General features: G+C 36.0%; 1 protein-coding gene across 1 annotated transcript; it reads right to left on the reverse strand.

The window, feature by feature from the left end:
• Positions 1 to 7,412: 7,412 nt before the first annotated feature.
• On the reverse strand, positions 7,413 to 9,224 carry LOC141486749 (uncharacterized). Its single transcript, XM_074185255.1, has 2 exons — positions 8,411 to 9,224; positions 7,413 to 8,356 (listed from the first exon to the last, which is right to left on the reverse strand). The coding sequence occupies exon 2, from the start codon at positions 8,353 to 8,355 to the stop codon at positions 7,549 to 7,551; it is 807 nt and encodes a 268-aa protein (XP_074041356.1). The 5' UTR covers position 8,356; positions 8,411 to 9,224; the 3' UTR covers positions 7,413 to 7,548.
• Between the last annotated feature and the right edge of the window lie 4,193 nt (positions 9,225 to 13,417).

Genomic DNA, 13,417 nt, shown 5'->3' on the forward strand with positions numbered 1-13,417 from the left:
CCAGAATGTGAAGCTACTTGGATATGCAATTGGCAATACAACTGAAAGAGTCGACCTTCAATTATGGAACGGGCACACTTGCAGACCGGTTTCGGGCTTATTAGCCACTCATCAGTGCAAGATAGTGACCATCATCGACCTAAAGTCAATGATATTCCACAATTGAAAATCGGAATTCTTTCAGAGTATTTCATTCCTCTTCCGAAGTTGGAGCGAACATCAAAAATGTCACTCCATCTAGTGGACGAGGAACTAACCAACTGCACATCCGTAATTTGCCCGATTCCTCTAAATAAGGAATAAAAACTTTCTTATTAGTCAATGGGCTATGCTTGAAGACTGGCAATAAACAAATCTAAAGCAAATGGAACTTCAAACGTTCCAGCCAGTCTGATATAATCCAACGCCCTTCGTGGTATTAGCCAGGGGAGTAGTTGTTTTCTGATAGGCGTCAGTCCATTAAACCTACTGTGTAGGTATATAGAGACGGGCTTGAACGTTTGAAGTTCCATTTGCTTTAGATTTGTTTATTGCCAGTCTTCAAGCATAGCAGTAGTTGTTTACAGCTGATTCTCGGCCTCCCCCCACCACTATGACGTATTAATTGCTTTTTTTATTGGTTGTTGTTTGGTGAAGTTTTTTTGTTGTGCAGTGAAGTCAAGGCGTTGTGACCTTGAAGTGTCTGGTGCATGGATCGTTCAGATTTTTTTTTCATATGAGATTTTGTGTGTTTATGTGTGTGTGTGTGTGTGTGTAGGAGAATGCACGGTACAGGGTTTCATCATGTGCTTGTTTGTCTATGTACAAACATACGTCTGCATACTTCGAAGATCCTCCAAGTAATAAATGCTCCATCGGTGTTAGGGCACCAAGTTAGTAGTGGAGTGACGTCACAGCAATAACCGTTCAACGGCTAGAGAGCGACATGTTCACTCCACGACGTGTGGCAGAGTAATGCGTATTCATCGGTCTGCCCTCACCTCTCCCGAAGCGATGAAGGTTCGCTCTAGCCCCGCTATCGATGGTGACACAACGGCAGCCGAGGACCGTTTGCCTAGCGTCTACCCTCTCCGAGACCGCAACGACCACTGCTTGCTCGTACCGGCAACTGTTATCGCATCAAGTTGGGAGATGGGCTTGGCTGTGACGTCAGGCATCTCTAGTGGATAGCAACTAGCAATGTGAATCTTTCACGGTTTCATGGTGGGGGTGACTCACACTGTTTAATATAAAAGAAATGCCTGGCACACTTTGAAATCAGTAGACGAATATATCTGCAGCAGTTAGCAATTGGTAGAGTGTTATTCAGTTCGTAATAGAAGGAAGACGGTGAGTGTATTTGTCTGTTGGAAATTGTTTATATTTTCGTATATATTTTCATCATGTCCGTTTCAAAAGTAGACTTGAATAAAATTAATAATTTGATTGTACAGGAGGTTGAAATAGTAGAGCAAAAGGCCTTATCATCATTGCCAATTGATGAAGTGTTCATAATTAAAAATATGTCAACTTATTCTACACGATTTGGTAAATCAATTTTATTAACTTTGCAAGATGTGAGCAATGATAAATTATTTAAAACATGGCTACCAAAACGTATTTCGTTGCAATTCAGTGATGACGATATATCTTGTATCAACTCATCAGGTGGTAAATATACGATGATGTATTTAGGACAGAGCCAACAAAGTTTTGCTGGCATGAAAACGCGATCTCTAGTCAAATTCAATATAATTGAATAATAATAGTAATAATTTATAGTGAATTTCTTTAGGTCATAGCTTACGAAGTTTTTTTGGTGTGAAAACGCTAACTCTAGTCAAATTCAATATGATTGAATAATAATAGTAATTATAATGAATTTCTTATTGTTTTATAATATTCATATATTAGATGATAATAATTATATGGAAATATAAACATTACTAACTTAGTTGAATACACTCACTTTGTAACTACAAGTAAAATGGGAATGTGAGTATTATATCACTGAAAAATTGGAGGTTGCTTATTGTTTTTTTTTATTCAATTTCAGTTCCACCATTTAAAGATGTGGATGCAGTACGCAAGTCAAGATTGGGTCGATGTTGTAGATCTCAAATCATCGGTTCAACATTTGTCGTCTAAATTGAAGGTGTTGGGTGATGGAGCCGAACATGCAAGCAATTATGATATGAGTGTATGCTATGATGAAAAACAAATCGAATTATGCCTTCGTGATGCTGAGAACTATTGGAGTGGTGCAGAAGTTTGTAACAAATTTTTGGATAATGAATTGGAATTGTGGCAACTTTGTGATGTTATGATTGAACTGAACCTAAGAAGATTCCTGTATAGCCTCCAACCATACTTGCCAGAATGGATTATTCATCACTTTGAATTGAATGATGAAAATCGAGAGGAAATTGAAGATGGTCGCGAAAATGATGATTATGAGGAAGAAGTTATTTTAGATAGTCTGTATGTTCCTGTAAATCATAAATAATGTCAAATAAAAAACTTTGTATTATTTTCATGTTTTATTTATTTAAATCTCATGAAATACAATAGAAAATGATTACAAAACAATAAATATGATATAAAATACAATACATGATATAAGTCAGTTACAAATAAAAAAAAAAGATCATAAAACAGTACATGATAGAGTGAAAAAAAAGTGTCAATATCTGCTATGAACTGAACCATCCAATGCATTGTATGTTAAAACTGTATCATGCAAAATTAATGCATATACTTTAGTGTTGTCTGGAAACTTGGTCTTCCTCGTCTCAAACTCAATCTTTATATCAATAGTTGATGATTTTGTCGCATTCGGTTGATGGGAACAATCGATGACGAATAGTGGATTCTCTCTAAATTGTCCAATGTCCATCAGAGGTTCACTCATATCTTTATCATAATAACTTCGCTGGAAACTCTCAAAAGCATAATAAGCAGGAGCATCAAGTTTTTTATCGAAATTCAAATTCCAACGCTCATATGGATAAACTTCAGAATTCAAGTATACTCGAATACTATTGATATCAGCAGTTGTGAATTTTGTAATATCTTGTGTTCTATCTTCAGATGTGGTAGTACTTTGGAATGCGATGATGACAAAACGAGGAGTTTCCAATGCGTTATCTGTGGACTGTAGCAGTTAAAGATAAAACAGGTAGTACAGTAACTAATGCAATGAAACATGTACTGAAAGAAGCCAAATACTCCCCCAAACACATACAAAGCGATCAAGGGAAAGAATTTTTCAATAAAAGCTTCTCATCTCTCATGCGAGAATATAATATCAATCATTATTCAACATTTAGCACAAAGAAGGCAGCTATAGCAGAAAGAGTGATTCGTACAATAAAGGGGTGGCTCTATAAGGAATTTTCGATGAGAGGTCACCACAAATGGCTTGATATTCTTCCAACTATAACTAGTAGATATAACAATAAAGTTCATCGTACAATAGGTATGGCACCCATTAATGTTGATCCATCAACAAGATTGATATTCAAAGGTATCAATGGAGTTGGAGAAAAACAAAGTAAACCCAAATTCCGATTGAATGATATTGTACGAATAAGCAAATACAAAAATATTTTTGAAAAGTCTTACACTGCGAACTTTACCACGGAACTCTTCAAGATTGTTAAAATCAATAAAACCTTTCCCACAACCTATAATCTTGAAGATATGAATGAACAACCTATTAGAGGATGTTTTTACGAAGAAGAGTTATTGCGAACCGAAAATCCTGATGTATATCTGATCGAGAAAGTGCTGAAGAAAAGGAAAAATAAAGTATATGTAAAGTGGTTAGGACTTCCTAGTGAACAGAATTCTTGGATTGATGAATCAAATATGCTTTAAATGTATCTAATAATGTATTTATGAATAAAGTAATGTTAAAGTTCATTATTGTTTTCATTTCAATTATATGTAAGTGAATTGAAAAAATATTGCAGCGGTAAACATTGCCCCAACCATTCGCAATGTTCTGTGTATACCAAACCAAATTAATTGTATACTCCATTCCCGCTTAAAATTTTTTTCAACTCACAATATTGAGAACACAATACCATTCCCAAAACTAATCGCTGTCACTTTGAAATGCTTTCTCCAACTCTTTTCGCCAATTATCTCTCACTGATAATGCCGTCTCATAAAGTCGAGTCGACTCCTCAAGCTCTGCCTGTGCTTGCATTCTCGAACGTTGATTGAATTTGTCATCTTTCATGATTTTTGAACGTAGTTCATCTGCTTCTTTGCTCATGTTAGCCAATTCAATTTTCGCTAATGCAATCTTAGCATCTAATGCTTGAAGAGTGTCCTTATTGACACTAATAGCTTGCTCACTCTTTTCATGTTCAGCAATAGCCTTTTGCGCCTTTACAAGACGGCATTTCGCTTTCTTTTTCATATCTCCAAACCGAAGTAATGGAGTGAAAGAAGATAGCGATTCAGTCATCAAATCACCCTTCATTTCTTTGGGTTCACATTTTGTCTTCCTCTTCGATCTGTCACTTTTCGTTGTGGGCTTTTTCTCCTGCAAACCACTTTTCGATTGTTTTTTTTCTTTCAACTCAGTGACAATCGATGAAGATGCATTATTAACCTTCCTTTTGATAGTTCTGGATTTTTTATCAACACCAAGAGGGGGGTAGATGAAGGGTGTTTGGATGATGATGATTGTGAAATGATTGGAGTTTCAACGATAATTTGTTGAATTGGTTCCGGCACATCTGCGAAGTTAACGAAGTCGCTAATATCAAAATCACTTATCGAGTCTTGAGACTGTAAATGTAATACTGGAATATTTTCAAAATTAGTGTGATCGATATCAACAAGTGGTGAACCATCTTCAGCAATCAATAGTGGCATGGAGCTCATGATAATGATTATTTAGGTTTGGAGGAATGATATGTGATAGCAATAGAATGTGGATAGGAAAGGTGATGATGTTACTGATACTTCACCTTTTATAGAAGAAAATAAACTAGCGCATGCGCTCTTTCGTCAACTAGCCCACTCTTTCATCGACTAGAGATGCCATATCCTTCTCTCCCACTTAAAACGAGTCAAGTGATAGGTGGGAGTCGTACCACTTCCGTTTCCTATTCAATCGTATAAGTCGACTTGCGATCCTGAAGTTCATTCATTCACTCTCTACAACTGTGAGCAAACAACAACAAGATGAATTCTGCAAAAATAAATGCTGCATTAAATAGAATATCTGCTGTTGATGAAAACAATTGGATAGACGAATCAGATGATGATGATGTCAATGTTCCGCTAGAGGAAGTGATAGTTGAAGCAGAAGATGTTGGAGTCGATGAAGATGAGATAGACGAAGTTGAAAACGAGGCCAACCAAAGCGACGAAGATGATGACGTGATGGAGTTTGAGAGGGTCATGGATGAAGAAGGAGATGATGAAGGGATAGAAGCTGACACAACTGAAGGCGATGGTGCTTTGAGGATCGGTATGCGAACGCTCAATGTCAGTGAGACATTGGAAGATCCCTTGGATTTGTATTGTGCAATGGATGCATACGTATTGATCAGCACAATAGATGGAGAGAACAAAAAACTATGCTGGTGCTGCTTTCGGTTTTATTCGCATAGAAACAATAATGGAGGGTGGTATGCCCATGTCAACACCCACAACACTGTCTCAATTATGGAAATGGGACAAAATTGGTGTGAAGCTTGCGAGAGGCCACTAACAAACTTCACCCGAGTATCTACATGTATTATATGTAATAATGTCCAACCTGTGGCACAATAACCGTGGACCTACTGGTCAAAAAAAAAACAACAGCCCTTTTCAGGGCTACATTATTCACACAAACGGTAGTAGTAGAATTCACAGATTATGTGATAAATGACTACTTTGACTAAAAAGTCGAAGTTAGGATTTGGTTTATCATCGAATATCTGTGTATATGATGAGTACTACTTTGACTGAAAAGTCGAAGTTGATATTTTCTCAATCATTGAATATAATGATGAGTACTACAGAGTTGGATGATGATACTTTCACATAAGTTTTGACTATAGTGGTAACCTATTTCTGATTGAAAGTATAATGATAGCTCTGAAAATAGTTGTTTATTGTCTTCAATTGTAGCCCTTAAAAGGGCTGTTTTTCCTATTAATCCATACAATGGTATGGACTAACGCTCTTCATCATCAGAAACAATCATGATGGTGTCATCATCTGAATCATCTGTATCTGATGATATACTGATGATGTCGTCCTCATATTCATCAGATTCATCTGAATCAGATGATATACTAATTATGTCGTCCGCATGATCATCTAGCTCGTTATCCTGTAGATCGTCTAACTCATCTACTTCCTCTTGCATACGTTCCGGGAAATCATCAGGAAGATCGTAGATGCGTTGCAGCATTTCTGCGAAGGTTGTACTGAAATGATCAAACGTAGAATCTATTTCATGTACCTGGATGGGTCCTGTACTCATCATAGAAGACTCTGGTACACTCATCGGTTCGGTGGTGGAATCAGCAATCGACATTGTGGAAGAATGATGTAGAACTGGGATTGATACTATATTTATATTGGAAGAAATAAAACGGAGGGGGAGAAGTGTAAATGTAGAACAGTGTTTGAGATTCGAAAACATTAAAAATGACGATCTTCATGAAACTCTGAGCGATTATTATGAGAAATTCTAAGTGATTATTATGAAAAACTAATAAGAGAGAGGGAGGAAGACACTGCCCCAGCCTCGCAGTGCCTCGTGTACACCAACCAAAAAAGTGTGTACTCCGTGGAAGGAAAGGAAAGGAAAGGAAAGGGTGGGAGAAACAGGGAAACGATTACATATCGTCGTCGGAATTTAGGACATCATCGTCATCAATTAGGATAGGAGATGGCGGAGGACTGTCCTCGATAAGGATTGGGGATGGTGGAAGTCTGATGTCGCCAGCGTCATCGTCGTCGTCGTCGTCATCCTCATCTGTGATGTCTACAGGCGGTGGGTCACCCCATTCGTCATCCCATTGGTAGGGATCCGGATAATCCCCGTCCGATAAGTCAGCTTCATCACTCCCAGTGACATGCTGAACCTGCACCCTGTAGTCATTATTCATGAATTCGAAGGGAATGTCATGAGGTGCCGTTGTGGAGTCCACGAATCCTTCATGGATAGAAGCCCAGTAAGGATGTTGATGCGCTGGGTCACTGTACGGCTCAGTAGTTGAATCAGGTTCCATGTTGAAGGTGGCTGATCAACTGAATATTCCAACAGATAATTCCTACTTTTATACTTTTGAAAGGGAGTGGGGAGGAGTGGGGATGAAAGAACTTGGAATTGAAAATGGAAAAAAAGAAAAATAATGAAAAGACGAAGTGAAGAAAAATGCTCCAACCATCGCATTGTTCAATGTGTACCAAACCAAAACAATGTACACCCTTTATTTCACTTCTTTTTTCATTTGTTTTTTTTTGTTTTTTATTCCTAAAATCATAATTACAAACCTAAAACTACCATGCTACCTAATTATCCTAAAACTATCCTAGTTGACCTAAAAACTATTTCCCTTTATTCAAAAATTTCTTTATAAATATTTTTAGTTCATTATTGAGCTCTATCGAAGAGGTCTCTGCCTTCCGCCTTTCCTTCAGAGCTGCAGTCCTTCGATCTAGCTCGGCCATCCTCATTAACAACTCGCGCCGTTGGCTAGCAATTTCATTCTCCTCCCGGAAAATGCTAGCCAACGCGGCCTCACTATTTCGTGAAGCAAGTGCAACATCCCTACACCTCTGTAGGAAAGTTTCCATCTCCTGGGGGTTAACCTCTCCGACAGGCTCCGGCACTGGTGGCACTTGTGGCGCGATCTCCCCGGCAGGCTTCGACACTGGTGGCACGACCTCCATGGCAGGATCAGGCACCGGTGTGAGTTCCATGGGTGTCAACATCGCTAATAATGCAAATTGGGTGAGGATTTCACCTGGAGATGGCACCCTCGGCACCGGCTTATATGCCCTCCGTCTTTCCACTGTCAATGCGAGCGGTGTGGGACGTCTCGGAGGATTCCTTTTGGCGGTCGACCAACTACCTGCATAAGGGTTAGTCCTATTGCATTTACTCCTATACCTTTGAATAGGACCAACCTTAGCTGCAGATTGCCGCTTGGCTTTGTTAACAACCCTGTCTTCCTGGAATAAGACAGGGCTGCGTGGCCGCTGCACACCACCCGAAGTTGAAGCCTTCACCTCTTGGACCATCGCCACCTCGTCTCCCTCGAACATATCAGGGCTGCCTGGTCGCTCCACCTCAACATCCACAGGTATGATCGATGCCACAGCGTTGTCGATTTCCTGCGTGTAGTTTTCCATTCTGAAAATGTAATACAAAGTTAGTTGTTATGAAAAAGTAACATTGATAACTTACTCAAAATTCGCTTGTTGTAGACTGTAGAAGACTGCTGTATTAGACTGGTGTTGTAGTAGATTGCTGTAGCTGGACTGCACTCGATGAGAAGACTTGTCGTACTGAATGCCGAGAAGTGTGCTCCTCAGGGTGTAGGCAGAAGTGGGAGTGGTGGGAGTGAGGTGGGGGCGCGCATGCGCAATTGTGGGGTGAGGCGAGCAATGGTGGGAAGGGGGCGGGGCTAAAAGTGGAGGAGAGTGGGCGGGGACTACAGTGTGTTGTTAAATTTTTTTTTTAATGAAACATAAAATTAAAAATTTTTAGTCATAGAACCGGCATTGGTCATCCTCAGTCATAGAACCGGCATTGATCATCTACTTGAATTGTGACTGGAGAAAAAAATCTTTATTTTTTGTAAATCTATATTATTAAAATCAATAATGGGGGTATTTAATGTTCAGTGTGTATGTAGAATCGATATTTTTTGAGAAATGAGTGGTGGAATCTCATTATTATAATATTGAATTTATTACACTTATTTTCAATTTTACACGAAAAATAGTAATGACAAAAGTTGTAGAGAATTTAATTTCCAACAAATTTGGTCTCTATTATTTTTTTCGCAGGATTGATATTTTTCGAGAAAAGAACGGGTTGTAATCTCATTATGTAATATTGAATTTATTACACTTATTTTCAATTTAACACGAAAAATAGTAATGACAAAAGTTGTAGAGAATTTAATTTCCAACAAATTTGGTCTCTATTAATTTTTTCGCAGGATTGATATTTTTCGAGAAAAGAACGGGTTGTAATCTCATTATGTAATATTAAATTTATTACACTTATTTTCAATTTTACACGAAAAATGGTAATGACAAAAGTTGTAGAGAATTCAATTTTCAACAAATTTGGTCTCTATTATTTTTTTCGCAAGATTGATATTTTTCAAGAAAAGAACGGGTTGTAATCTCATTATGTAATATTGAATTTATTACACTTATTTTCAATTTAACACGAAAAATAGTAATGACAAAAGTTGTAGAGAATTTAATTTCCAACAAATTTGGTCTCTATTAATTTTTTCGCAGGATTGATATTTTTCGAGAAAAGAACGGGTTGTAATCTCATTATGTAATATTAAATTTATTACACTTATTTTCAATTTTACACGAAAAATGGTAATGACAAAAGTTGTAGAGAATTCAATTTTCAACAAATTTGGTCTCTATTATTTTTTTCGCAGGATTGATATTTTTCAAGAAAAGAACGGGTTGTAATCTCATTATGTAATATTGAATTTATTACACTTATTTTCAATTTAACACGAAAAATAGTAATGACAAAAGTTGTAGAGAATTTAATTTCCAACAAATTTGGTCTCCATTAATTTTTTCGCAGGATTGATATTTTTCGAGAAAAGAACGGGTTGTAATCTCATTATGTAATATTAAATTTATTACACTTATTTTCAATTTTACACGAAAAATGGTAATGACAAAAGTTGTAGAGAATTCAATTTCCAACAAATTTGGTCTCCATTAATTAATTTTTTTTAATTATAAACCTTTAATAATTCATAAAAAAAAGTAAAATATTGATATTAGTGGTTCAAATCCCGGTTTTTTCGCAGGATCGATATTTTTCGATAAAAGAACGGGTTGTAATCTTGAGAAAGATTCCGAATCTCGACGATCAAAATTTTTTTTTTAATTATAAACCTTTAATAATTCATAAAAAAAAGTAAAATATTGATATTAGTGGTTCAAATCCCGGTTTTTTCGCAGGATCGATATTTTTCGATAAAAGAACGGGTTGTAATCTTGAGAAAGATTCCGAATCTCGACGATCAATTTTTTTTTTTTTTTTAACCTTTATTAATTCATAAAAAAGTAAAATATTGATATTAGTGGTTCAAATCCCGGATTACCCATAAAAAAAATCAATAATTTTTATATAAATGAAGCTTTCATATCTTATATAGAATAATAAATGTTATTAACACCAATATGTAAGCCTGTGGCGTAATGGTTAAGACCCTAGCCTATGCAGACGTATGACATGAGTTCAAATCCCCGTGTGACCAAAAATTTTTTTCTTTATTTCTCACCATTATTCCTTGTGATTTAAATAGAATTGAAACTGTTAGTATAAGTGGGCCTGTGGCAGCGTAGATGTTAAGGTATCATCCTACCGCACAGACTATCCAAGTTCGAAACTTGGCAATGACAAAACTAGAAAAAAACTAGAAAAAATAATAAGAAGGAGGCGGTGGGGGGGGGGGGGGGGGGGGGGGGGGGGGGGGGGGGGGTATAGGTTTGTGAAAAAATATAATTTTTTTAATTTTAAAATTTATTTTCAAATTTCAAAAAATTTTTTTCAAATTTGCTGTTTTTTTTCAAATTAAATTTTTTTTTTCAAATTTTAACAGTTGGGAACATGTCAAGTCAGAATTCGAGTACATCACTAATGCCACTTCAGGGACATTGAAATATATATAATAATACTTGTTGATAACTTTCATTATTAATTTTTCAAATACACATTTTTTTTCCTAACCTAACTTAATCAGGCCCTGCCCAGGCAGGCTATTCCACTTCACTATTCACCATGTTGGTTCAATTAATACGTCATCTGTTGCTTTTGGTTTTGGTTCTATTATTCTAATATTTGGATCAATGTTCAGTCCTGGATATCCCACTCCACCTGATGGCCTGACTTTATGGCTTTTCTCCAAAACTTCAACTCTCTCTTCCAGTACATCATACTTTTTCATTGTAGTCGCTGTTATGTTTGACATAGCATCAAATTTTTTATTTGTAGACGCTGTTATGTCAGACATTTTTATGTCTACATCATTTGTAAGTTTGTCAAATTTACGAGTGAAAGTTATCCGAGCCTCTGCAATTTTATCGTCAAATGCTTGACGGGCATCGCGAGCAATATTGCCTATTGTGGATTGTATTGCAGCTTGTAGGGCTAGAAGTATAACCTCCTTTGTGCCGTTAATTTCCCCTCAAGGTATGATACAGTTACACAATCACTCTTGTCAATTGGTTCGCTTGTATTTTTCAATATTTTTCTTTGCATGTCATAATGACCATCTTTTGTTAATTTAAATCCATTGCCGGGTGGACCTCGGATGACATTACCACCCCATTTTTTTTTTCTGCCAAATTTATCGATTGTTTTAGACATTGTGCACCCACGATGATTCTTTTCAAACTGATATTCCTTTCTTTTACATTATACTATATATTGCAGTAATCGATTAGGGAAATAGAAATAATACAAATAAAATTTCAATCATTTTATATTCATTACAGTAATACATATACATACATACATAATACATTAATATCACAATACTTCTGTCATATTGAATTTTCCGGTTTTGAAGATATTGAATGATACTTCAATCATTGATCTCGGCAGATAATAAATTAATCAATTGATCCAATGGAGTCTCCTGAGATTGTGATTGTTGAATAATATTACTTATCCAACGAATGTTCTCATTTGGATCGTTTTCATAAAATTCAATATCATTATGACCCCAAGGAAGAGTGTGGGTAGTATTCGGAATGATAAATCGTTTATCGTCGTGGTATGATAATGCAACTTTATTTTTCAATTCAGTATACATATCATGCAACACGCTTCTAAATGAATTCATCTTTCTGAATATCATACCACCTTGTTCGACGATTTTTTGATAATCTTCGCATGTCAATTCATTCTTTATTACCGATCGTTTAACCCTTTGGCTTTCTTAAATTCACCATCAACAGATTTCACATAATATGCTTTAGCACCTGTACCATAAAAACTCATGATTGGATCATTTGGAAATTCATCTTTGAAGTTACCCAAGACTGAACTTGTTACTGGAATATTGAATTGGTTAACTATACTGTAATTGGATGTATCAAATCTACTTATGTTAGTTTTTATGAATTCATAAAAATTTTCTGTGTTTACTTTAAGAATGAGCGAGTCGGTATCTGTGTAAAGTAAAGAGACATTTTCATCAAAGTGTTGTTTGATGCATCCATAGAAAAAGTCATACATGACTGTTTTAGATAATTCTAATATGGAAAATCCCAAATATAATGGTTTATCGTAATGAACCTTCACTCTACCCAATTGAATGGCAACGAAATTATCAGTGAAAATTGAACAATTTTTGAAATTTGGTTTGGCTATGAGAGTGCTGGCACCTATATTTTTCTTTATATTTTCCCAATGTGTAACGAGTCTAACATCAATTCGATTATCTACATTCTCCATTGTCTTTCCATACACCGCATTATTCATTAGTTTATAGAAATCTTTAACAGATTTGTTGTTAGACCTATTACGCATTTCAGTATTAAGATCTATATAGGGTTTCATCCAGCATGATTGTTTGAATTTCAATACTCTATGTGTATTCATTACAATCAATCCATTTTTGACAGCTTGCTGTAGATTCCTATAATGAACAATATATTTTCTTTTATCATTCAAATTTGGAATTAATTTGGGAATTTTCGATTGTGTACGAGGTGGTATTATTTTTTCGACTAAAAATGGAAGGTCAGAATGTTTATCATGCAACTCTTGTGGATAATGAATGTCCACTTCAAATACATACCCATACGGACTATCAGTACTCACATCCATCACATCAAGATTAAGAATTTCATTTGGTGTCAACCATGTAAATTCACTTGTTGGTAGAGGTTGTGACATACTGTGACCGTATAGATTTGTTGCATCTAAATATGTAATGAATGTGGAAGGTTCATTGGGATTATAATTGGGTAAAAATCTATTATTTGCTATATGTTTCCTCTCGCTACATTGACTAATTCCACCTCGTATACCTTTTTGAAAAAAGTGAATCATATCAATGTCAGTTAGTAATTCCAATTCAACATTAGTGAACTTCAACATGGCATCCCATGATAATCCAGGTGCAGTATAATATTGTGCCGGATCTAAGTTATATATCTCTAAACTTGTGGTGCGGAAGTTTTCAAAAAT

The sequence above is a fragment of the Leptinotarsa decemlineata genome, unplaced genomic scaffold (genome assembly GCF_025532065.1).
Source record: "Leptinotarsa decemlineata unplaced genomic scaffold, Ldec_3_MD MMD2_P_RNA_scaffold_2, whole genome shotgun sequence".
NCBI classification, from domain to species: domain Eukaryota; kingdom Metazoa; phylum Arthropoda; class Insecta; order Coleoptera; family Chrysomelidae; genus Leptinotarsa; species Leptinotarsa decemlineata.

Bases quoted from the DNA above. Each gene is read 5' to 3' on its own strand.
- LOC141486749 (XM_074185255.1), bottom strand. From the start codon at position 8,355: ATGGAAAACTACACGCAGGAAATCGACAACGCTGTGGCATCGATCATA.